This window comes from Stegodyphus dumicola, chromosome 7, assembly GCF_044657685.1.
Source record: "Stegodyphus dumicola isolate Sdum_Otavi_A_Nest chromosome 7, ASM4465768v1".
Classification (NCBI taxonomy): domain Eukaryota; kingdom Metazoa; phylum Arthropoda; class Arachnida; order Araneae; family Eresidae; genus Stegodyphus; species Stegodyphus dumicola.
In genome coordinates, this window is record NC_140774.1 from 12,663,543 (window position 1) to 12,689,765 (window position 26,223).

Genomic DNA, 26,223 nt, shown 5'->3' on the forward strand with positions numbered 1-26,223 from the left:
TTTAATGAAATTTTCAATAAAGTCATATATTATATTTATTTAGCAGCATATATAAATAAAAAGTATGTGCACTAATTCCCATAATGGTATGTCACATTACTCAGGGTTGCCACTCAAACAGGAGAATGAAATTCCTTGACTTTTCCAGGTTTTCCAGGTGTGTTTCAAGAAAATTCCAGTCTATCTGCGTAATGTACGTTGGCTGCGCTAAGAGGTAAATTAATTATGGTATTACTTGTATTGTGTAGCAAATTCACTTAATTATTCAATAAATCCCAGAGGACATTTATTCTTAATTATTCTTGGTATACTTTGTTTGATAATTTTGTTTAGTTTTCCACTTAATAAAATTTAAGATATATACATTGGATAACAAATGTATGTTTTATTTAATTATTACTCATGATCATCACCAGTTCAACACGAGGCTAATCCAGTCCTTATAAATCACAACGCAATGCTAAATAGTTAGCTTAGATTTTAGGTATATTTAATTTGCGTGAGGTATGTTCTTAAAAGGCACCTTAACACTTGAAAACACAAATATAATTATAATAGTTGTTGTTTTCTCCACTGAAGATTGAGATTAGAATCTTCCCAATCTGGAACAAAATAAGGCTTTTTTTTTTTTTTTTTTTTTTTTTTTGCAGACATTCTGCAGCTAAACGGAAGAAAGAAATCTATTTTAATAAATTGAGGTATTTTATATTTATTTCGCAGCATACATAAGGAAAAAATATGCGCATTAAATTTCGTGATGGTATGTCATCAGACTGCTATAATTAATTTCAGGATTATGCCGGAGAAAATTTCCTGAAATTTGGAAATATTATTTACTAATAATAAATAAATTTAGAGGGAAGAAGCAACATTAAATTATATGAATAACATAAAAATAATTACTTAAAAATTGAATTAGAATAATCAACGATATTTTAGCGAATATAGTTATATTACATGGCTAGCCTAGATGACTGATTACTATTTTTTTATTTTACTGCAAAATGGCAAGGTATTTATTAAAAAGAAAAAAAAAGGTTTAAAAAGGTTTAAAAAGATTTTGCGGTAAAATTCTAGTATACGGTAAGGCTTTGGCACGATTTTGAAGAAAATTCTCGCCAAGACCAAAATGACCCGTTTACTGCGCATCATGATGTCGCCAAATCTCATTATTATTCTAACCAAAGAACGTCTATGTAAAGAAGAAAAGTTCCATACAAGTAAAATGCTATTACGCCGTTAGAATGCGGAGGAAAAATTTGTCAAGGGATTTGGCGACGGAACGTGGCGGCCAGAATTTCCCTCTCCGCGATGTGTACAGGAAATTGAGAAACACGTGTTAAGAAGAAACGCTCTTTGACAAAAAGAAAACTACGAAAATCCGTTTTTAAAATTATTGCGAAAAATTCACGCAATAATTTTAAAAACGGATTTTCGTAGTTTTTTTTCCCCCTGAAAATAACTAATCCATGAATTAATTTACTTGCGCCAAAAAATATTTTCTTTTCCTTTAGAGTTTAACCACTTGCGCTAAGACTAAACTTCACGGTTGCGGTGCCGTGCGCTACAATATAACAAGCGGTAAAGTGTCTCATTTACGCCGCTCCGCATCTGAGAGTGCAATCCAGAGCTGTAACTCGAGAAATAAACAATCTCGTTGTTAGGCGACGTGTGCACCACATTATTTTCATTTTTGCGATAAATGCTTATCGACGTGGTGTTCACGTCGCTCACGGTTTGAGACAAAAGCATCTCGACGTGCGTGGCACGTCTTTTTAGCGCAAGTCGTTAAAGAAATTTTAAACGATATTCATTTTATGAACTCTTGATAACGTGACCTTCGAACTTCGACACCGGTTTCGAGCTTTGGTGACAGATATATCAGACATGCACAGCTGTTTCCCTCTATGATGGAACGGAGCCACGTCTGTTGCAGAGAGGTTTTCCTTCTTTACAATACATATTCTTTGATTCTAATCTCCATGGTACCGTATACTAGGATTAAACCCATTTTGTTTTATACGAGAACAGGTACTTTCTTTAGTTCATGCACTGCACATGCGATTCTCGAGAACACTGGAAACCAAAAGTTGCGGGAAAGTTGCTTTGCCTTTCTAAAAGACAATCAAATTGGAGCTGCGAAAATTGGCTCTATGCCAGCTACCCGAATGACACTCACGTGATACATAATTCGCCAAAAAAGTTATCTCTTCCGACGTCGGCGCAAAAATCGCTTTTTTTTTTGGCGGGATCGTTGTATGAACTTCCCTGACTTTTCCAGATTTTGACAAAAATACTTTAATTCCCTGACTTTTCCCTAAATATTTTGGTCAATTTTCGAATTCCCTGACTTTTCCCGGTTTTCCAGGTAGCGTGGCAACCCTGATTACTGCTAGAATTAATTTCACAAGTGTGCCGCAGAAAACTGCTTGAAATTTGAAAGTATTATTAACTAATAATAAATAAATTTAGAAGGAAAAAAAGACACATTAGGCGAAAATAGATATATTACATGGTTAGCCTAGATGACTGATTATTTGTTTTTATTTTACTGCAAAATGACAAATAAGGCATTTAAGAAAGAAGAAAAGGTTTAAAATATTTTTTTTAGATGAGAATGGGGAATTTACTTTCGCTCAACATGCATTGTACATGCGCATGCGAATCTCTGGATCATTCTTGCCAACCTATGACACTCAAAAATCAAGAGATTTTTTTAAGAAATTGGGAGATTTTCACAATGTTAAAAATAAAAAGACTTTTTAAATGATGAAAATATAGTTTTTAATAATGAATTAACTTTAAATAGTAACTCATTCTTAAATGCAAGCAACACAAAAATACCTTACACATAAAAAACATTTTTATTACTTGCATCGTTTAAGGGGGGGGGGAACTTTAATCATGTTTCGTACAAATGCTTTAAACAGTGGCAGATTTTGCTTTCTTCAAAAAAGAAACTTCATAATCTTGTTCATAGAAATTGCCATTTAGGCATGCTTTCGCTAATAAAGTTTTTCTAATGGGTCATCACTAATTTTAGATCTAAATTTAGTCCTCGTTTTCGCAACAACACTGAAAATGCTCTCACACTCTGCATTACTATGGGGAACTGTCAAGATGGCCAACATATTCCATCAGCATCTTTCAGTTTTCCAATTAAACTCCACTAAGTGTCAATCCTAGCTGATTTTATAACTTCATCCAAGTTTTCTAATTGTAAACTGTTGTTGGAAATGTTTAAATTTTTCCTTCCTTTTAGAACTCCTTTCAAGATAATAGTACATATCAACAATGTGTTCATCCACATTTATTGGTAAAGAAGCTGCCCCTTTTTCAGCTGCTAAATTTAAGAGGTGACGACAGGTGCACCTCATAATCTGCAAATCTGAATTTTCCTTTCTTAAGATTTCCAACACCAGTCTTCAAGCCTACCAATACTGTTGCATTATTGGCACCATCTGCTAAGCAATTATCCAGAGGGACTACATTTTCTTTTAAAGTTTTAATAATTAGCTGTGCTATAGTAAAGCCTGTCAAATATCCTTCTAAAGTGGGGACAGAAAGTAAACTGCACACATTTTCTGAAGACTCTGGATTAAAAAAAGAAACAACAATTGGATACAGTTTTTAATCGGTATTATTGCTTCCATCCGTAGAGAGGCAGAACGGAGCTGTTTTAATGCAATCAATAACTGAAGATTTATTTTTCAAATCCATTTCTTTAACCTGTTTTGGTTCTTGCACTTGAGTACTTCTTAGCGATTTCACTATAGGGAAACACTTTTCTAAATAAAGCTGCAGCGTGATCCGATGCATTCAGTGGCAGGTTGTGCTCCAGTAAAAAGGCAGAGAACAGACATTCTGCATTAATAACTTTTTGGTCCTTTGCTTACGAAGAAAAATTTAATTTTTCGTTTTTTTCAAAACAACTCATGTTGTCCTTGTGTTTTTGTGTACGCACATGTTTGAGAGCATCCGCCCTTCCACCATGCGAAATCGAAAAATCGCAATGACAGGCGGTACACATCGCAAATTTATTACATTTCCTTGAGGAAATAATGGAAGGAAAGTCAACTGTGTACGATTTTTGAAACGTACATGAGTATTTCACCTTTCTAGCAGACATAACAAAAGATGATAATTTCTAAAACTTTTTCCGAAGGCACGTGTACTCACACAACTCAGGACAAAATGACCGAAATAACTAAAGAACATCCAAATAACAGCTTGCTTTGTCCTTATTGGTAATATATGCCAGGTGACATACAGTGTAGCACGATGCCCACTGGAGAACTGGAGAATGACGTTTCTTGATACGTATATGCTCTCACTCACAAAGCAGAAGTTATCTAATTCGGAAGGTTTTGTTTTAGATATAATCTAGAGAAAATTCAATTGCTTTCTGACATCCAAAATCACTTTTTTTTTTTTTTTTTTTGTTTGTTCATATAACAAAGTATTAAGCCAAGTTCCATAAAAATCGTGAGAAATTTTAACAACTAAGAAAATGTCGGGAGAAATATATTGTAAATCGGGTTGGCGGGAGAGCGGTCGAAAATCGGGAGAGTTGGCAACTCTGCTGGATTTACAAAAACCAAAGATGTTGGAAACTTGCTTTGCCTTTCTAAAAGACAATCTGACTGACGTTGCAAAAACTGGCTCTATATCAGCTGTCCGAATGACGCTCATGTGATTCACTAAGAGAGTAATAAATTCCGACATCGGCGCAAAAATCTCTTTTCTAGGGATCACAGTACGAAATTCCCTGACTTTTTGGGTCAATTTTTGATTTCCCCGGTTTTTCAAGTAATGTGGCAACCCTCAAATAAACTTTGCAACCCTTTTATACCACAGTTCCAGTTTTCAACAATATGTACCAGATGTACATTTAAGACTTGAAAGCCAGTAAAAAGTTAACTTTTGGTTCAAAATATACACTCCTCCCCCTCTCTCCCTTTTTTTAAAACCACAGTTTCAATTTACATGTGCCAACTTTCTTTGTGAATAAAAATTTTAACTAAATCACATAATTTATTTACCAATTCAGAGTTTTCAACTTGCATTTTACACCAGATACTCAATATGCAAAGTTAATTTGTCATATTGATTGAATATTGGCATGTTACATCATATATTCAATATGCAAAGTTTATTTGTCATACTGATTGGATATTGGCTTGTTACACCAGATATTCAATATGCAAAGCTAATTTGTCATTGATTGAATAACTAGTTAATAGTTTAGTCATGATATCATACCCCAACTATTTCTTTTTTATGGACTTAAAAGTCAGAAGTTTATAGTTATTAAGTAATTACTCAATGCATATAATTATTACTTACTTATTATATACACCTACTGGTTATAATGGAATTATGAATTAGTTATGATGGAATTCATGAATGCCGAGTTATGCCACTTCTTATACATTAGGTGTGCATGAGAATTAGCTTAATGACCAATTTCTGAATTCACACTTAGTGCTATTTGTCTTAACATTTTCTAATATATTCAATGGTCTTCCGTATTAATGTAAAATTACTGTATATTCTAAAATCTTATTCAAGCAAATGCCATTCTTTAATGTCACATAATTCTAATTCCTCTAAATTCAGAATTACTACACGTGATTCCTACTTTTCCAATCTTCTGTTTGCCGTTTTCCCAATCAATTACATGATTTTATACAACACAACTTTTGTTTATATTCTATTTTTCACCTGTAGCTCCTTCTGAGAGAGTGAAATCGCTCTTGGGTGCCTGGAGTGTTTGTGGGACCCCAAAAAATCCCCTGAAACTTTTACGGACTTACTACCGACATTTTGGAGTTTCGAGAAGGGGGGGGAAAGAAATGAAAAATTACAATTATGAAGTATTGAATGACCTAATTATAAAAGTTCAATGAATTACTTTTTTTGCAAAATTAATAACCATAAATTTTCAAACATATAAACTACTACATTTTATGTAAATATTTTAAATTACCTGAATTAATTCTTTAAAAAAATTTATCTAATTTCTGCTGCTTTTTTTTAATTTTCTGATGTTTGTGGGCTTGTCTTTCTTTTGTGGTGAACTTCATAATTGCAGGAAGGTTGACTTTTATTTTCCTCAGTTACAGTTGAAGAAATTTCCTCGAGAACTGCACATGCAGAGGTAGAAGCAGTTTGCTTTTCTGCTAATGTAGAAGGTTTTTCAGAGACTTTTATAGGTGACTCATCTGAAATACATGTTTTTAAGTCCTTTTGATATTTTTTCCAACTTCTGTTCATATTCAGTAAGAGATCTTTGTGAATTGGATCAGTCATTGGATTTTTTTAGCCATATTTTTCACACGAGGTTTCTTTAGAAGCCATTAAATCATATTTAATAGTCTGCACTGCATCTAAGGAATCAATCTTAAGAGAGGTTCTATAGTCAGTGACAAGTGTATCCATTAAGTTGAATGCACTTTCCACTAATGGGCCATGGAAGCAGCTAAGGCTGGCTTTGACCAATTTAGCCAATGTAGGATACTTATAATCATTTGTGAAATCATCTTTTAAATTAAAAACTTTAGACCAATATTTATCAATTGTACACTTGACTTGATTTCCACTTTCATCAGATGTGTAGAGGATTTCTTTGGTGATATCAATATCACTCTGGTATAACCTTATTTCAGCTTCTACTTTTGACTTTTCATTATCACTAAAAATATGGGACATAAAAGATGATAATTTTTCAAAAGCTAATACAGTCAAAAGTCGTTAATTCGGACACCCGTAATCCGGAATGATCTATAATACGGACCTCAAAGCTAAAATCTTTCTGCGCATGCGCATAGACGTTTTACTCGTGCGCGCAAGACATTTACGACTGCGCATATGCATCTGCGCAAGTGCAGAATACGTTTTCGCGTGCGCGTTTAATGTATAACGGACGGTAAAAGCTAAAATTATCTAATTATCTATTTCAGTTAATGTTGATGTTGATAATTGCGTTGTTCCTTAATCTTCAAATTGGATCCGGCTTATTATTTTTTGCAGACTGTAAGAGCAATTTTCTAAAAGTAAGCTTGAACTTTCGATTATGTCAAATAGAATTTCCGATGCTGGAGCTCCCAAAGGATCTAGAAAACGAAAGTATGTTTCGATGTCCATCAAACAAAAAACGAATTGCTACAAAAAATGGATAAAAGCATATCTTTTGTTTATCTAACCGTTCCGAAATCTGTTTATCAATTTCACGCTGCTCTGCGCGGGGGGGGGGGGCACGTCGCGGCGCGCAATGAACTGGAAGTTGATCTGTCAACACTATCGTTATCTTCAGGGCAGATGTTTTTATTTTAGTCGGCTTATAATTCCTTACTAAATGTAGTATTTAATTTCGATGTACTCCGTCTTTGATATGATTTAAATCAAATTCCTCGTCATTATAAATATCACGAATACAAATCACATAGTTTTCTGGTTGCAATTTTCTAATTTCGGCTATGAGTAAGGTATGCTTTACGCATCCGCGCGTTAAAAGAAATGTTTAATAAAGTAAACAAATAAATATTAGGCTTCTTTTTTGGTAAATTTGGATACCCTTTAGATCATAATTGCTCATTATTTTATAAATTACGGTTTCATATTTTTAATTTTATAATTTCTGCATGCCATCTTACCAGATTTAAACTGATGATCTATAATCCGGAAAAATCGATATTCCGGAATCGCCGAAGTCCCGACGAGTCCGGATTAAAGACTTTTGACTGTATTGTACTGGTTTTAACTCTTAGCTCAAGATCTAATGCTGTAAAACTAATTAGATATGAATTTTTAAGGGGTAATTTCTGTTTCATATGCTGTGCTGTATTAGTATAAGCTTTCATCAGAGAAATTTGGAATTCTTTTGCTATTGGATGATTTTTTGATAATTTCTTCAGAAGAGTGGAAGCTTCTGCACCAGTAAATATTACTTTGCTATAGGTAGATGGAATTCTGGATTTGTGATATCAACCTTTAATAAATCATTATAAGATGTGCCTCTATATTTTCTGGCTTCATAAAAAAAAGAGAAAATTTTTGCCATCAATTTATAAATACTGGAATGTATTAAATGAAGCATTGGTTTTTTTTTTTTTTTTTTTTTTTTTTTTTTTGTTTGTTTGTTTGTTTGTTTGTTTGTTTCAAATAATTTAATATATGTGTTGAACTCTGGTAATACTGCTGAATATAATGTCATATGCAATAAAGTTTTGTTTTGCATAACAAATAACCCATTTAGTATTCTTTTTCCCCGAGCTAAAGCATCCTTTGTGAGTTGTTGGGAATGCAGGCAAGAATACACCCTTTCAACAATTTTTTTCTGAGCTGCAGAAATATTTCTTTTATTGTATACAGTTTCAACATAAGAAAAATAATCCCCTTTATCAGTTTTATCCAAGTAGTGAAAATAAAATGCAATAAGAGCATCCCACAGATCTTTGATTCTTTCTAAAACACATAAAATATACACCCACCTATGGTCTGGTCTCTTCAAGGGCTTAAGTTTTTTAATGGCAAGGGATTCACAGATTTTGAAAAAATTTTCTCTTTTACTGCAGCTTTTCATATCAAAATAGATGTCATCAAACAAATCTTCTAAGTATCTTAAACATGAAGCAAATTTTTTTGCACAGTTATTAGCTGTGTGGCATGTGTCACCATCAATATCTAATAAGTGGGGTGCTTTGTTTGATCGTAGTCTGGTTTCAACACCCTTTTTTTTTTTCCACGCATGGTGTTACATGAGTCCATTAATACACTAATTAAGTTTGCCCATGGAATATTATTATCTTCAATAATATTAACAACTGCTTTAAAAACAGCTTCTGAATTGCAAGATTCCATCTTTAGAGATGCAAAATGATGAACTACAACTTCATTTTAATTGTTGTCATAAAACTGCACCAATATTGCCAGTATACTTTCTTGAGCATTGCTAGTACTTTCATCCAAATTTAGAGAAAATGGAATCTCCTTTAAAGTTTTAATGATATTTTCCTTAATAGTTTTTGTGAGCCCATATTTCATCTTATAACATGCAGCAGTCCTGGACATTTCCAACGAGTTTAGTGCCGTCTGATCGCGGCTCAACTGTTTGCAGAGTTCAATTACATTGGGAGCTACATTGAAAGAAAGAGAATTCTCGGCGATAAACGAAGTTATTAATACCTCTTGGCGTGCTTTTCTTGTCACTATATCCAATGGCCAAGCATCAGTCTCCAGTAAGTCATCAGTATTTTTTGAATTAGCATAATTACTTAAAGTCATTGCATGTCTAATGCACTTTGAATATTTTATGTGCGTCACAGTTTTAGAATGATTTGTGAAAGCCTTGAATCCTTCCCCACCATACTTCAGCAGTGAGTTACAAAAAACACAATATGCTTGTCCAGCAACATTTATTTTCTTGCACCATGTGCCGATGGTATCCCCATTACCATCTCTCCGTTCAATCCAATTCCCCCTAAATGCATTCCGGACACCTTCTTCTAATTGTATAATATCACTATTTATATAGAGAAATTTCATAGTGAAATTCTCTTGCGTACATAAATAAAAAAATATTTCAATAAACGAAACGAAAAATTTACACGTGCATCAATAAATAAAACGAAAATTTTACACAGCGGAGAAAAAAAAGTTGAGAAACGATCAATGACAAATAGCTAATATGGCGAAAAATCCCCCTTCTCTACTTATTGGTGCCACGCCAGGAGAGATAAGACATTTGAACCCAGAGTCACGTGATCGCACATCTGGTCGAACGAAGTCTCTCCCATTTTTTTCTGCCGCGCCTACTTGCCGAGAAGAATCCAGAAGAGAATGTCCGAGAACCAGGGGAATGAGTCATAACTCGCAATAAGGAAAGAACAAAAAAAAGTTTTTTCCCCCTTTTCACGCATTATCATTGCCTTTGGAGAAAGAAAGGAAAAGTTTTCACCACACACACTAACCTTGCGTTTTCTGCTTTCAAAGCAAACAAAATTACTCAGATCAAAATAAATAATTCATTATTATTCCTACTTCTTTTTGAACGACGATCCCCGGAATTTCCGAGTATCGAAGTTCAAAATCCCCGTAATTCCGGGGTTTCCCCAGAGCACAAACACCCCTGGGGTGCGGACGCTCTTCTCTTTAGGACTATAGAAACCAGAACCGCTGATGAAAGGGTGAATGTGCCTTTGGACACCGACGCCTTGAACCCATCGGGGATGGATACTGACTCCTCTGTCAGAAGTGCTGTGCCAGATGCACAAGCGGATGACCAGTCACCAATGACGGAGGTTGTAAATAAAAGATGATAAAAGAGATAAAGCCAGAAGGAGCAGAAACGGCTGGAGAGGGCCATGGAAGGGATCTCAATCACTCGGGAGAAGGGAGTGAGGGAGAAAACAGATAAAGCTGGGACCTCAGGAGCTACCACCAAACTGGTGAGCAATGAAGATTCTAATAAGAGAGAACGCATTGCTGGTGACACCCCGGAAATTGCCCTCAAGAAACGACGGCTTTACAGTCAAGCTGTGAGGAAGGCAATTACTTTGCAGGTCGTCTGCAAGGATGACTCCAGAGACATAACGTCGGCAGATTCGGACTTCATCACGTCCTAGACTTTAATCAATGATCTACCTGGCCCTGAAGAAAACCATCCCGGTTATCACGCTATGGCTCCCAAGGCCAGACCTCCCATGAAGAGGTTTTTCGCTTGGTTTCCTGGTAACAGGTCACTAAAAGATAACATCAAGCTTTTTGATGCCTATAACAAGGTCCTGGATGTTAAGAAGATCGCCATCAAGGCAGTCATCCCTGGAGACGGAGTAACACTCTGGTGCTGGGAGTAGAACCTGAGCTCATGGATTACCTGCAATACCAGAATTTCAAACTTTTTTTGTGGTGCCTGTGGCTCTGTACAGCTGAAGGAACCAAGACAACAGGAGAAATCAATTCCTCTGCCCAAGGATCCTCTGAGGAAACAGTTGATGGAAGAAGGGGAGAGCGAAAAGGAGTTGGAACAAGAGACTTCTTTGGTGGCTCTGGGGAAGACCTCTGAATAGGTTTTTCCCTGTCACGATTTCTCTTCAAGTTGTGGGTTAAGGAGGCGGCTTTTAACTAAGTCTGTCTTAAAATCCTTTAGGGTAGGTTCTTATCTCTCATTTAACCTGTTTTAATGGTTAAGGTTAATCAGCTAAACCTGCAACATAGCAGAGCAGCTTCATACAATAAAGCTGCTCAATTAGGACAATTATAGACGGATATTGTCGGAGCCTTTGATAACATCAGTTTCGAGAAAATACATATTGGAAGTCATATTCACCCTATGGTAACTAGATGGGTCATCTTTATGATTAAAAACAGGAATATCTGCATTAGTCTCACTGACTATGAAGTAAAGAGAGATATTACTAAAGGGTGTCCACAGGGTGATATTCTTTCTCCGTTCCTGTGGAACCTGGTATTCAAATCACTCTTAGTACTTCTACGGGAGGAACCTGGCATATCACAGGCTTATGCAGATGACCTTATTGTGTTACTACAGGGTTTCGATATTGGAACCCTACACAATCAAGCTCAGCAAATTTTGAATAAAGTATTACACTGGGGTGAAACAAATGGCCTATCTTTCTTTGCTGAAAAATCAGAGGTCATAGTTTTTACGTGGAAAAGGAAATGGAAACTGGCAGATTTGTATCTGGGTAACAAGATTATCAGACGTAAGGAATGCGTTAAATACCTAGGATGTTACCTGGACAGTAAACTCACATGGATCACCCACATAAAAGAAAAGGCACAAACAGCCACAAATGTACTAGTACCTTGCTGGCGAATTGTTGGTAAACAATGGGGCCTTAAAACAAAATCTACTCTATAGATTTATACTGCTATAGTATGGCCAATGCTTTCTTATGGATGTGTGGTCTCGATATATGTTATTAACAAAAGCACATATTTAAACATTTTACAAAAGATGCAATGACTTGCTTGCCTATGCATTAGTGGGGATTTAAACAGTACCCCTACTGCTGCATTAGAACTTTTATTGCAAATTCCACCCTTGAAATTATTGAGCAGAGAAGCAATTAAAGCCATGATTAGGTTGAATAAAAATGGCACATGGTACCAAAGGACAGTTTCGGTCATAAAAGCCACCTGAAAAGCCACATTGACATATGCCTGGACTTGGGCAATGAGATTCCTATAATTTATATGCCCAAACATGTAATTACTAAAACAATAGTTCCAGATAAACTATTCTCAACTTATATTCCAAAAACGAATGAGATAGAATCTCTAATTAACCTAATTCCAACAGGATCAATTGAATGTTACACATATGGATCAAAATCCAACTTCACTGGAGCTATTATAAGAACCAAGGGATCTGGAAAACATTTCATTAGATTTCATCTATACCTTGGGTAAACTAATAACTGTTTTCCAAGGTGAGGTTCTGGTAATCAATATGGTCACCAGGGAGCTCTTAACTAAAAATACAGTTGATAAGAATATATATATTCTCTCTGACAGCCAATCAGCCATCCTTGCCCTGGCTAATCGTATCAAGTTACAAAACTGCGTTTTGAACTGCACTCAAGATCTCATTTCTCTGGCTCAGGCCCATAACACCATTAGTTTAGTCTGGATCCCAGGTCATTGTGATTTTGCTGGAAATGAACTAGCTGATAAAGTAGCTAAAGATGCTTCGCAACTAGCCATGTCTGGCCCAGAACCATTTTACCCAGTTTCATATTAAACTGTTAAAAAAAGAAGAAGCTGGATAAAGAACAAACATGATAATATGTGATCTAAACTACCAGACTGCACACATTCTAAATTGGTGCTCAGTACACTTATCAGGTAAACTCATACACCTCAGTAGAACTAACTTACGCCAGGTAATTCAAATTGCTACTGGACATGCTTATCTGGCCAAGCATCTCCATAAATATGGTTTTATCGAATCTCCTCTCTGCCCAACTTGTGGAGAAGAAGAGGAAACACCTTTCACTTCCTGGGACGATGTCTGGTGTTTTCTGTCCCTAGAAACAAATTCCCTGGGTTTCCCTATATTAGCTTTGATCAAGCCCTTCTATACAAAGGGCTCTCTGGCATAATAGGGTTTCTGATGTATACTAAACACAGGTAAGGTGAATTTAAAACCATAAGAAACAAACATTGAGACGCCCTGCGATTTTTTTTTTTTTTTAAATGTGTGTGTGTGTGTGTGTGTGTGTAAAAGAAACTATGCAGCGATTTCCCTCTTAATAGCTGTGTTTTGGAAATAGATATAAAATCTTTATACACCACCTGGCCATTTGGCTTAAAAAAGTACCTCCGCCCTCCTTATTTATTTAATTATTTTTTTTATTTTTATTTATTTATTTTTTGACTCACCATCGCACCCCTGTTTGGTCAAGAGTTTGGGTTTGTTGGTTTGGGAGGGATTGAATCGGCTCTTCATCCAATTGGGAAGTTTTAATGATTTAATCGACATCCTGAATTTAGAGATGGGATCTTTTGCTGATACTATATATTTGGTGTCAGTTTGGGATCTTATCTACTTATTTATTATTTACCTTTCATGGGAGTTACCATTTAAAACCTTTGAATTAAATGATCAAATGGCGGAAGAGCAATGGACAATATTGCCTAAGCTCTTTTCCTTCTTTTCATACAAAGGAGTCACCACTAATGTTATGTCATGTTCTATTTTTCACACATTTCAATCTAAAATTTTGTTCTCACTTGGTGGCATGCAGATGAATTTTCAAGCATAATATTTGAATAAAATAATGTAACTGAAAAGTAATGTTCATCCACATAGTGAAAATAAATGACAGTTAAAGCAACGGAAGATTAAATAGTAGCAGAACTCCCTCCCAGTATATAAAAGAAACAGGTCTGGATTCCAGGAGAAATATTAAATGAATGTAAGTGATATACATGATCATAATGAACATGAAGGATACATGATTCTTCAAATTACGCAAGTTCAGTTAGTGAAAAAAGTGCCTGCAATTACATAAAATTCAACTACTGAATCTAAAATTATAAATGAAATTGATGATGGTACAGATCAGTATATGAAACAATTAATATTATGAGCATGTGAGTATTAATATTAAGAGTGAATGGTCGTTACGAGTATATGGAACATCTATGAAGTTTTAAACAAAGATTATAACTAGAAGATACAGATAAGATGGAAGACTGTTGTTCCAATGGTAAGCTAAAAATATATTAGGGGTTCGATATATGCAGAAAACCCAGAATATAAAAATCCTTAAACTCTATGGTATGTAGAAAGACAATATGCCAAGTTTGTTCTGAAAGTTTCTCCCAATTAGATAACACACCCAAAATATTCTAGGAAGAATGAGGATTGCTGTGTCAAAATATCAACAATTATAGAAAATTCAGACAAACTGCCTTTATTAAGGTAATTAACTTTCAATTATGTTAATATAAAATTAATCTTCAGAGTTGTTACTTTAGCAATATGCAAAAATTAATTCCCCAACATAATATAAGTGTTAACTTCATCATAACCTCCAAAGAATTTTCTAAAATGTATGAAAAAATTAACTCAATAAATAAATGATTTTATCATAGTTTCCTTGTAGATATCTGTAAATCAGACAAAATGTCTGGAAGTAAAATTTATTCTGCATTTCAAAGTGACCAATGCTCAATTTAAAAAAATATATTTTGCCTTCATTACCCTAAATTATTAACTTTCTATATACATGTATCTGCTCTAAAATATTAAATGCTTACCATTTACTAAATTTGCTTTTGCAGCAGTTGGTGCAATTATCACGGAACGCGCTAAGTGAAAGATTTTATTTAAAAACTACATTGTCTATTAAAAACAATTTAAAATACACGATAACATTTTCGGCTCTAAATCAATACATTGGACAAAGTAAGATTAAAAATTTTTGTGATAACTGAGTTTGTGTGTGTATAAAATTTTGTAATTTCTTCTTAAAACATGTTTTCTTGTAAATTTAAAAGTAGTATTAAAAATACAGATTTAACATGGCTTAAACTTGATTTTCAAATTAGATTAGTGCAAACATTTCTCATGTAAAATCAAAATTTTAAACAAATGATTATAATATATACTTCAATACTGTTTTAATATCATCTTTAGAACTAAATATTTTGTATCTTAAAATTGAAATCAGTGAACATAAATTACGAATGAGTAAGCTAAACCATAATAAGTATTTTTTCTGCTGCCCAGATGGTATAGTGGTTAGGGAAGCCTACTGTGGTACCGAAGGGCGCCAGTTTGAATTCCACAGAAAGCATGTTTGTAACTGTCTGTCCTTTCATAGGAGGCAACGGTTGCCACCTGTTAGGTGTCTCCATAATAAAATGGCCACCACTTTTGGCCTTAGGAATGGCCAATGCTTAATAGACAAGTGTCTGCAATTGGATTAAAAAAAAAAAAAAAATCTCTAATTTAAAAGAACATAAAACAATATTACAAAAGATTACATCTTGTAACATATATCCTTTCCAATAATATTTTCTTATTACATTCATAAATAATAGTTTATTCCTACATTTTGTTTCAAGTAAGTACTTTTTCTGGGGGGGGGGATATATTTGCATTTTGAGCAATTATTGGACTGTTAGAAGATTCTTAGCACCAAATGATTTCAAAGCTTGCAATACTATAAGAAATAATATTTCAGTGTTGATTTACATATGCTTTATAATACATGCACATACTGATCTGGATATTCACCATTCTATTAACACAATTATTTTTAAATTTCCGATACTTTTGAGTTTCCTAAATGCAGTTTCTAGTGCTATACAGCTATCAATGATATAATTTCATAAACCTTCTGTATTAAACACACATATTTTATATCCCATCACCTATCAGATAATATTTTTAACCTTTAGAGACAGATTTTATTTAACAAAATGATATAAAGAATTACTCGTATTTTACCTCCCTTAACCTGCAACTGTTATATTTCTTTCCTATTTTTAATTAGCTTAAATAATGATATAAATCTCAAATGCAACAAGATTTTTTTCTTTTAACGCCTTTTAACAGAACTAAAAATAATTAAACTGGATTCAAAACAAACCACAAAGAAAGAACTGCAAGGTAAAATATAAATGATGCTAATAACATAAGAGGAATTATTTTCAAGTTAAATAAAACATGTTAACAAGATATATACAGCAATCCCCAGGCAAAAAGAGTTAAGTTCAGATTTTCTTCTAAAAAAATGCCATTTTTTATAATCCTGTGTTCTCTTTTAATTACAAGTTTAAAGGAATTGTATATTTTTTTTTATTTTTGTGTACTTCTACTAATATTCTCTGTAGAATATTATTAGTTTCCTACACAGTATGTCCTAACATTTTTAATTCCGTAAGAAAGTTCATATGTTTTTCACAAATCTGTCAGTAATCATCTGAAAAGCTACAGAAAAATCCAAAAAATATTCATAATAGGTCTTCAAAACAGATTTCTATGTTAAGATTGTGTATTTAGAGGGAAGGGAAATGTCTTTCTATTTGCTTGTTCTATTCTCTACCTCCCACATAAATTCAGTAACAAGACTAACTTTTCTGTAAATGTAGTAAGAGTTATAACTGATATTTCCATTTGTGTAAATTTTTAATTCTATGTTCACCATATTTCATCACCATTAGCAAATGGGAATATATTAATTACAAAATATTAAAAATTGTTATCACTGATCATGTCTCGTTCTCTAAGCACAAAATAAATTTCTAACACGTCTTCCAACTTTTTTTTAGCTAATAACATTTTGTTCAAGATACCAAAAATACTAGTTTAAAAAAACTTGTGTTTTCCTAGTATTGTTTACAAATCATATTTTGACTACATAGAAATTGAAAAATTTCACTAAAAGACAAGACTAAAACCATTTTCCCAAAAAACTGTTAAGAGTTCTTTAAAGCTTTCAGTCCATATCAGAAATTCGTTCTCATGTTGTTAATATAGCTGAAATGGGCAAAACAGATGTATCATTACACATGAATTTTGTTCTTCATTTTGGCTTTTAAACATTAGGAACTGTGAGCATATAACAAGCATAAATATACTGAAGGTGTTAACTAAGTAAAGAAATTGAAGAGTAAGTATCAGATCATGCCACAAAAAGAACGATCAAATTAAAAGATCAATAAAAGCAATTAATGTTAATATTCAAGATTAATTTTAGAACAAAAGTCAGTGAAGGCACTGATAGATATGGAAGAGATTCTGAACTGGACAATCAATCATGCATAAATTCAGCAGTTGCCGATGTTATACAATGAAAGTTATTTAACAAAGAAAAGGCAAAAGACTAAGAAAATCCAGTTAATCAGAATTTTAATTTCACAGAAAATCACAACCTGGAAAGCTTGAAATGTACAATAAAAAGTTATAAAATAAAACTCTCACAAAAAAGGCATCTCCTAATAATGTGTTCCACTTCTAAGTTAACAATACATATTGATATCGAGAATGTATGGATGAATGAACTAAATTGTATTTTGTGTTTTTATACCCCTGTAGTGAAGAGTTAGATAATTCAGCATTGTTTCAAAAACCTTACCCTCTTCCTGCTTTATCACATTATTCTTTTCTCTTCAGTCAAAAATAACCAACACTTTACTGCAGCAAAGTGTGTAATGTAAGATTGAAACAGCAGACATGACTTTTCACCTCTCAATTAAAATACTAATGCCAATCGGAAGATAACATTCTAGAAGATCACCAGGAAGTATATAAGTCGATAGCCGTATTGTATTTTCTCTTTCCTAACACATTATTTTCTCAACAAAAACTATAAATCAATATTGTGTGCAAGCAGTGGGCATATTTGGATATAAAAGTGTGTAAGCAATATGTTATAAGATTAGAAATAGATCAAACTTGAAATTTGTATGTAGAAAAGTTAGTACAGTCCCCAACAAATATCATATGAATTTTGAAAATACCTCATGAATTTTACAAAACAAACATATTTTGTAAAATACACAAGGAATTTGTAATTATCCATTCACGTAAGGTTAAAAGTCAGCATTTAGCAATCCTATAATTCCAAGTATTCTTGAAAACACCAACACCTTCACCACCACCAAATTGAAGAGATAATAAAAATTCTTTTAAAGCGTTAAGTGATTTGTTAATTGCATAAGGAGATGAGAGAGAGATGTTCAACTAATGTGTCATTTAAAATGCAGCAAGTAATCACTAGTAGTATATTTTGCCCTTTCAGGAATTAAATTTTATGCTGATATAAGTCTTCATAAAAAAATTTCAAATAATGTTGTTTGTTCAAATATATTTAGGGGAAATTTTTTCTTTCGATAATAATTCAAATTTACCGGAAAGGAAATAACGTAAAATGATTTTTGTTTTCCATTATAAGTAGTTTAGTTTTGGGAAAATGAAATTAAACTCTTAGCCGAGGGATTACTGTATTAGTTCGACATTTCCTAAAGACTTTTGCAAAAATTGCAAATTTCATTTTACATGCAAACATACAAAGATAACATATATTAAGTAAACAGGATGTAAGTGTACTTACAAGCTTAGTTTTTCAACTGAACTTTTGCTTTTCCCTCGGATATTCGAATTCTGGGTAAATAGGGCACAAAAATCATCATAATCAGTGACACTGTTCCCACTGATACCATTCACTAAAAGTTCTTTGGGTTTATAATGCTTATGGACCATGTTCTGGCTTTTAATTTCTGCTACTGGACATACACTAGCAGAAGTAAGAGTTGAGATATTTTTCAAGTTAGTGGATGAAGGGGTAGTGACAATTGTAGAACAGTTCATGGTGACCTCATGCTTCTGATTCCGCTTTTTGTTGTTCCTATTACAATTACTGACAGTAGAAGTATTTATCACAGTCACTGACTCCGAAACTTTTGAGGCATGTTTCTCAGCCACCATGATTTCATTACAGCTCCTATTATTTTCTGAGGATTGTCCCTTGTTAATCATGTTTCTCTTGTTTTTTTCCTGAGTTTTTGATTTCTCACGATCACGGCGCTTTTCGGATTGAGACGGCTCATTGGATTTTTGATTTGAAGGGGACTGATTGGTTTCCTGATCATACGTATATATTTCTTTGCATTTAACTTCGTTATTTGAAGGGCTATTGCTAGGTGATGGCTTATTTTTGCTAGGACTGCTATTTGTAGTGGGCAACCTTGAATTAGTGTCATTTGCTGAAAATGAAAGAAATTAGTTAATAAAAGGCTGTAAATTGTGTTAAAAAACTATAACTGTAGGAATAGTAGAAAAATTTTAATGGCAAAGGAACAATTAAACCAGCTTCTACAGCGATACTAACGGGAACTACATTCAGAAGGCAATAAATTTTCATCATCATCTTTCTCTTCTTCTTCCTCATCTTCCTCTTCCTCTTCCTCATCATCATCCTCAACTTCCGATTGATCACTTTGATGCATTGGCTGCTGTTTGGCTAATTGCTGGTTGTCGTTTTTTTCAGCTTTTTTTGATTCTTCAGCAGCAGCTTTGGCTGCTCTTAGCTAAAACAGTTAAAATATATATTATTTTCACATAGATTTCACAAAATAAATTTTAAAAAAGGGTGCTTGGTTTTGACATGCTATTTCAAGAGTAGTAAAACTTATATTTTCCCTTAAAAATTATAAACAAAAACATAATTCAGATTACTGATATAATATAAAGTATCTGCAGTATATTAGAAATAACCTCATACATTTTTAAATAATACTTTAATGCGCAGTTAATCCATTTTCATTTGATCCGCATGTCAAAGATTAATAAAAAGAACATTCTCAGGGTTACCGCACAGACACCGAGCTCTCTATTATTCATGCTAATTAACACAGGGGTAAATACAGATAATCAAAATATATTGAAAATGTGATGAAAGAATTGCCCTATATATAAAATAATAACTAAAAGAATTCTTCAGAAGTTTGATAAAAATGAAAAGTCGTGTTATGTAGGAAATAATAGGGTCTAACTGCAATAATAAATTTCAAGAGCTTTTCAAATTTTCTAGAAGAAATCACCTTTGTTCTTATAAGCATAAAAAGAATTTTTGTATTGGCATGTTTCTTTTTCTATTTGATTCACATTTCTTTGTTTCCAAGAAACATAAATACTCTGCAAATCTATGATGTCATTTGTAGATCTCTAATAGCTGCTTATTCACAGATTGCAGCATCACAATGCAGTTCACTCTTGTGCACTCTTTCGCTTCTTCTTTTTGTTAAACTAGTCCCCCCCTTTTTTAAATCCTGCAATTAGCACATCTTGATTAAATATAATCATAGAATCATCATCATCATCATCATCATCATCATCATTATTATTATTTTCTATGCAGCAATTCTCCTGTGACTTCTTTTCATAAATTTTGAAGCATTTGAACAGAATATTAATTCCAACAAAGCTTAATGCTGTTATCTCACTGCCAGAATTTTCTTCTTTAACAATATCACAGAGAAAAAGACAACTTTCTAGATATGAATGATATTAAGACTTTTTATTACGACTGAAATTCAATGTCTCAGAAACAGTGAATTCTTTGAAAACTAATTACTTTCTCATAATCTTTGAATTGTAATTATACGGTATTTTTTTGAACCGAGCATCAGGGGGAGGATATGCATAGAAAACTGGGCAATCAGCAAAATATTAAAAACTTGAATAAATCACTTTTGAAATTGAGATACAGTAAATTATTTATTTAAATAATTAACTGAGATATAGCATGTATTTTATGATTTGCAGAGGACCAGCTTATGTGGTGATTCTGTTAACAGCAATAATGTTACAAAAATCATTTATCACCTTTCTAAGAAGTAGAGCAAAATGCTTATTAAAGAATTTGACATATTACATAATACAAAATATAATAACACACCTGTTCTTGTTTCTCTCTTTTTTTTCTTCTTTTGCGTTCTCTGCGCCGAGCAGCTGCTGCTTTACGGCTTTCTTCTCGACACTTTTCTAAATCCAACTCCTCCAGCAATATATTAGCATTCTTATAAGCTTCAGCAGCTTGTCGATCTTTTGCAACCCTAATCGCATCCATACATGTGTTGCATTTCTTTAACAAGTCCTAAAACATGAAAACATTTAATGATATATTATACTAGATAAATCAACTGTATAAGGAGCTTCATTTCAAAATAAATTATTCAATACAAATGCATGAAAGAAAGATAATGGTTTCAAGATACACTGCAAAAGAATGTGTGTGTACAGTGGTGGCCAAAATTGTGGACACTTTTGGAAATTTTTATGTCTTTGAACTTTGTATGCTTATAGAAAGCGTTACGTTTCACAAAATGCAAACTTGTATATATCATTTTAAAGAGAATTTATTACCGAATTCAATACAAAACACAAAATTCAATTATTTGAAATACAAAAAAAGTTAAACGATAATAGTTATCAATATACATTAGATAGTGATGATTGCAGTGAGTTATCAGTACTTAGTAGGGTACCCTTCATTTTTGATTACAGCTTCACATCGACGTTTCATTGAACTGAAAAGAGTTTTAAGCTCTTCTTTCGTTATTACATGATGCCAGGAAACAATTATAGCCTCAATTAGTTCCCTTTTATTTGATGGGCGCCTCATTCAGACAAGAGTTTTCAAACGGTGCCACAAATTTTCGATAGGATTGAGGTCAGGACTGTTTCTTGGCCATGACAACAATTTAATGCTCTTTGTACGAAAAAACTCTTTCGATATTTTGGCCGTGTGGCAAGGAGCACAATCCTGCTGAAAAATAAACGAAGCATTGTTGGGAAAGAGATCTCTGATGGAAGGTTTGGTTCTAGAATAGTTTCAATGTATTTTCTGGCATTCAGTGTCTCATCGATGACATGAAGGTGACCAATACCATCTGCTGACATGCATGACCAAATCATAACACTAACTGTGTTCTTCACAGTTGCTTGATTGCAGTCAGGATGTAGCTCTTCTCATTCTACGTCTTACATATTTTCGCCCATCACTACCGAATAACGATATCTTAGTTTCATCACTCCATATAACTTGTGACCACTGATCATCTGTCCAATTAATGTGTTCCTTTGCCCACTGTATTCTTTTTTTTTTTTTTTTTTCGTTGCTGAAAATTAAGATAAAGCTTTTTTCGTGGAATTCTATCTCTCAGTCCAACATCTGTTAATCGTCTTCCGATTGTTCTTGAACTGACAGAAACACCAGCATTATTCAGATCACTTCTGATGGCCGCTGATGACATTTTTCTATTTTGGAGACATAGTCTTTTTATTCTTCTGCCATCAATAGATGTGGTGCACCTTTTTCGGCCTTTTCCTTTTTGTTTTTTATTGAATTTGTCTCCTGATATTGTAAACAAGACTTTTGGACTCCAGATGTATTCACTGAACCACCCACCTGTCTTGCAATTTCAGCATAGGAAAGACCACTTTCCCGTAACACAATAATATTACATCTCTTTCTAGGTGTCTAATCTACTCTTTTATTTGATGTCATTGCTTCTTGACTAAATATTAAAAATTTTTACAAAAATTCCTACTTGTAATTGCAGTGTATAAGAAATAGGTCCTCCTTCTACAGAACAAAACAAAATAATGATGTGTTTCAAGTGTAAACATGATGTCAGCTTCTATTGGCAGTTACTAACATTTGATTGATTCTCAGAACAAGAACAGTGATTGGCCAGAAAAGCTAGACATTACAAACCACTCCATAACTGTGTTTTTTATTTACTTAACTGTGTTTTTTATTTATAAGTTATATGTACTTATAACAAAAAGTTATAAGTACATATAACTTTTTGTATTGCAAATAATTGAATTTTGTGTTTTGTATTGAATTTATTAATAAATTCTATTTAAAATGATATATACAAGTTTGCATTTTGCGAAATGTAACATTTTCTATAAGCATCCAAAGTTGAAAAACAAAAATTTCCAAAAGTGTCCACAATTTTGGCCACTACTGTATATACAAATATACTTATTCTAAGACATGTACGTGTCCTAAAATAAATTATTATTTAAATTATTTATATAAGAAATAATATTTAAAGAAGTGAAGCCACAGTCACTTTTGTAGACACCTTGTATATCAAGGTTGAGTGGACTATTAGAAAGACTGAAATTTTTAGCTTCTTCATTAAAGCAACTACCACCAAAACTGCTATTAGTTGTCAAAATTTGGCCCCCTCAATCGCCCTATCTATAACGAGCAAATTGTACACTTTGCCAAAGTCTTACAAGAAAATGCCTCATAATTAATCAAAATTATCATGAAACATGGGAACTTAAAACAAAAAACTTGTTTTGCCATGAGTTCACACTATTGCTGTCTTAAATGTTTGATGTATAAAAAATTTTCAAAATTCTAATAGATTAATTAAATTAGATAATGGATTTTATATATAACCTGACACATTACTTTGTTTGATTTTTGTTTATTTTTTATTGACTGAATTTTCCAGATAAACTTGAGAAATAAACTCATACTGGTGTTCATTTTGCACACACATACAAACTTTAATAAATGAAAATGGGAATCTTACAGGGGGAAGGGGAAACTACTTCAGTTTTAATAGCAGAAAAGAAAAAATATATGTTTATAAAATCCATGTGTGTTTATAATGATTTAATTAAAAGCTTTAAACTGTTACCAGTCAGAATGTTTACTGTTAACGTTTAATTTACATCACTTAGCTACAGTTAAAAAGTAAATAAAATGTGAACCTTGTCTGTAACTGTGCTCATATAGCGTGTCATTTCCATATCAGAAGGAAACTGTGTAACATGCTTAACCATCCACTTCACTACTTTTACATGCCCTTTTCTAAATGCAGCCATTAAGCAAGAGACTTTCCTATTGTCCTGACTGTCAATATCTGCTTTATGATTGCACAATAGCTGTACAACATCCAGATGTCCACCTGAAAATAAAATAAAATAAAAATTTAAAGCTGAGAATGACGCAAGGAGCTTTACAGAAATACCACTGAATTAAACTTTCGTGAAATAACTAGAACATCACAGAAATGCAATTTAAATTCCTTATTACTGTGAAACAAATGAAAAAAATGCATTCAAAAATTCATGTTTTAGATATGTACAAAAATACTGTTTTTCATAAAAATATTTCTGTTGGAGATCTATTTCTTAATTTGTGCAGTGCTTGGGAACACAGGCAATTTAAATTTGTTATATGTTGTATCTGTAATTTGTATCTTTATTATCAAATAATGATATGTTTGTTTAAACTTTTGCCTATAAAAGACAAAACAGAGCATTAGTTCTCAGTTTAGTTCAGAGTATTGAGAGTGTGAGCATTAGCAGTGCATGTCCCAAACTACAGAGCACAGACATTTTTTAAAACAAATGTTTTTCATCAACATGTTTTAAAAAAAGTCTGTGTCCTGCAGCATTAGACATACACTGCTCGCATTTGAGTCTTTTGATATATTGTCTTTGGTAGCTTGAAGTGGTAAATACTGATTGTATTCTGCCATACTGAGCTGTACAAATGCTTTTGTGAAAAGTTCCAGATTTCTAAAGTGTTTTCTTTGGGAAAACAAATTTTATTACACTATCATTGGTTTTGTGTGCATAAAATCCATTATGAATTTGTATGCATGCAACTGAACGCAAATAAAACCATAATGAAAATGTTACATAACGTAGTTTACATGGCGCATGCAAATTCATCCGTATGCATGCAACAGTATGCAAATAAAACCAAAATAAAAATGTTACATAGTTTACATGACGCATGCAAATGCACACAAAGTATAAAATTTAAGGAAGTAAAAATTTTAAATTTTCTGCATTTACAAATATAAAGCAAATGACATACCATTAGCAGCTAGCCATAAGGGAGAATTTCCTTTCTTGTTCTTAACATCAACGATTGCATCCCTTAAAAAAATTAAATGTAATAACAATTAAATTTTCCACCAGTAGTTAATAAATAAAAGCCTCTGTAATTAAACTGAAATATAAATCACAATTTCGATATAGAAATGGATTTTTCAGAACTGAATGCATACTGTTTTACTAATAAGAAAAAGCTGTAAACTTATGATTAACTGCAAATTTACAGCAAAAAGAAATAAGAGAAGAAAGAAGGGAATTAGAAATAGATCAATCAAAATGATAATATGCAAAGTTACACTGTGCATTGCCATTTTTGTAAAATCAAAATGCAGCATTTTATTGTTTCATACTTTACAAAAGATACACAAATCAAAGAATGGAAAGTACATATAGTAATTTAAGAATTATATGCTTACACAGCTCTTGAAAAGTTTGGATTAAATAATTAAATTTGCATTTTATATCACAGAATTTATAAGAATGAAATTTCAAGAATGTCATTAAAATTAATTCTGCATTTATAGTACTTAACAAAAATTTTTTATTACTAAAAACACACAGCTAATGGAAAATCACTTAAAGAGTTTTCAAATTTTAGTGCCTCATTACATGCAGCTATCACAGATATGTGAAATTTTCTCACATGTATATATTTTAAAATTTACCTCTGGAGGAGTAATTGAACAAATCGGTGGTGTCCCTTATCAGCAGCAATGGTGAGAGCTGTGTCACGTGAGGAAGGCACAGGTGGGGCATTCACGTCAGCTCCTTTATCAATAAGCACTTTCCCAACTTCAACAAAGCCTCCAGATGCGGCCTCCATTAATGGCGTTAAACCAGTCTAGTTCAAAAAAGGCATATAGTTATATTATGGATACATTATACTGCAAGAAACTTTAACAGACTATCAAAAATCTGCAATACTTATATTTAAAAGAATACACAGCCAAAGAAGAATGATAGGAAACGCGTTTGAGAATAGTACAGATTTTGCTTTGTTTTGAATATCTAGAGCAGGGATTCCCAACCCTATGCCCGTGGCACCAATAATTTAAAGTGTGCAATTACAGTGCCAATAATTTAAAGTGTGCAATTACAATAAAAATGTTTTAGTTTTCAATAAAATTCTATGCGAAAGTTCTCTCATTTTTAATGAAATAGAAATTTGGTATTGCACAGATACTAGCATAAAGCAAAATACCACAGATCTCTCTCTCTCTCTCTTTTTTTTTTTTTATGTGCAGGTATTAAAATTCTATCAAACTAAATTCACTTTGAAAAAGTAAATGGTGCCTGCTGTTCAA

The 26,223-nt window shown here is 32.9% G+C and overlaps 1 protein-coding gene across 8 annotated transcripts in view; it reads right to left on the bottom strand.

The window, feature by feature from the left end:
• Positions 1 to 26,223, bottom strand: part of mask (multiple ankyrin repeats single KH domain) — a 169,109-nt gene that overhangs the window by 66,638 nt on the left and 76,248 nt on the right. For all 8 annotated transcript variants that reach the window (XM_085819884.1, XM_085819879.1, XM_085819881.1 and 5 more), the window contains 6 exons: positions 25,585 to 25,760; positions 24,900 to 24,961; positions 23,783 to 23,979; positions 20,940 to 21,137; positions 19,371 to 19,569; positions 18,594 to 19,245 (listed from right to left, as the gene is read on the bottom strand). In XM_085819884.1, the coding sequence (XP_085676010.1) occupies positions 18,594 to 19,245; positions 19,371 to 19,569; positions 20,940 to 21,137; positions 23,783 to 23,979; positions 24,900 to 24,961; positions 25,585 to 25,760 (1,484 nt within the window). The remainder of the gene's footprint in view (positions 1 to 18,593; positions 19,246 to 19,370; positions 19,570 to 20,939; positions 21,138 to 23,782; positions 23,980 to 24,899; positions 24,962 to 25,584; positions 25,761 to 26,223) is intronic.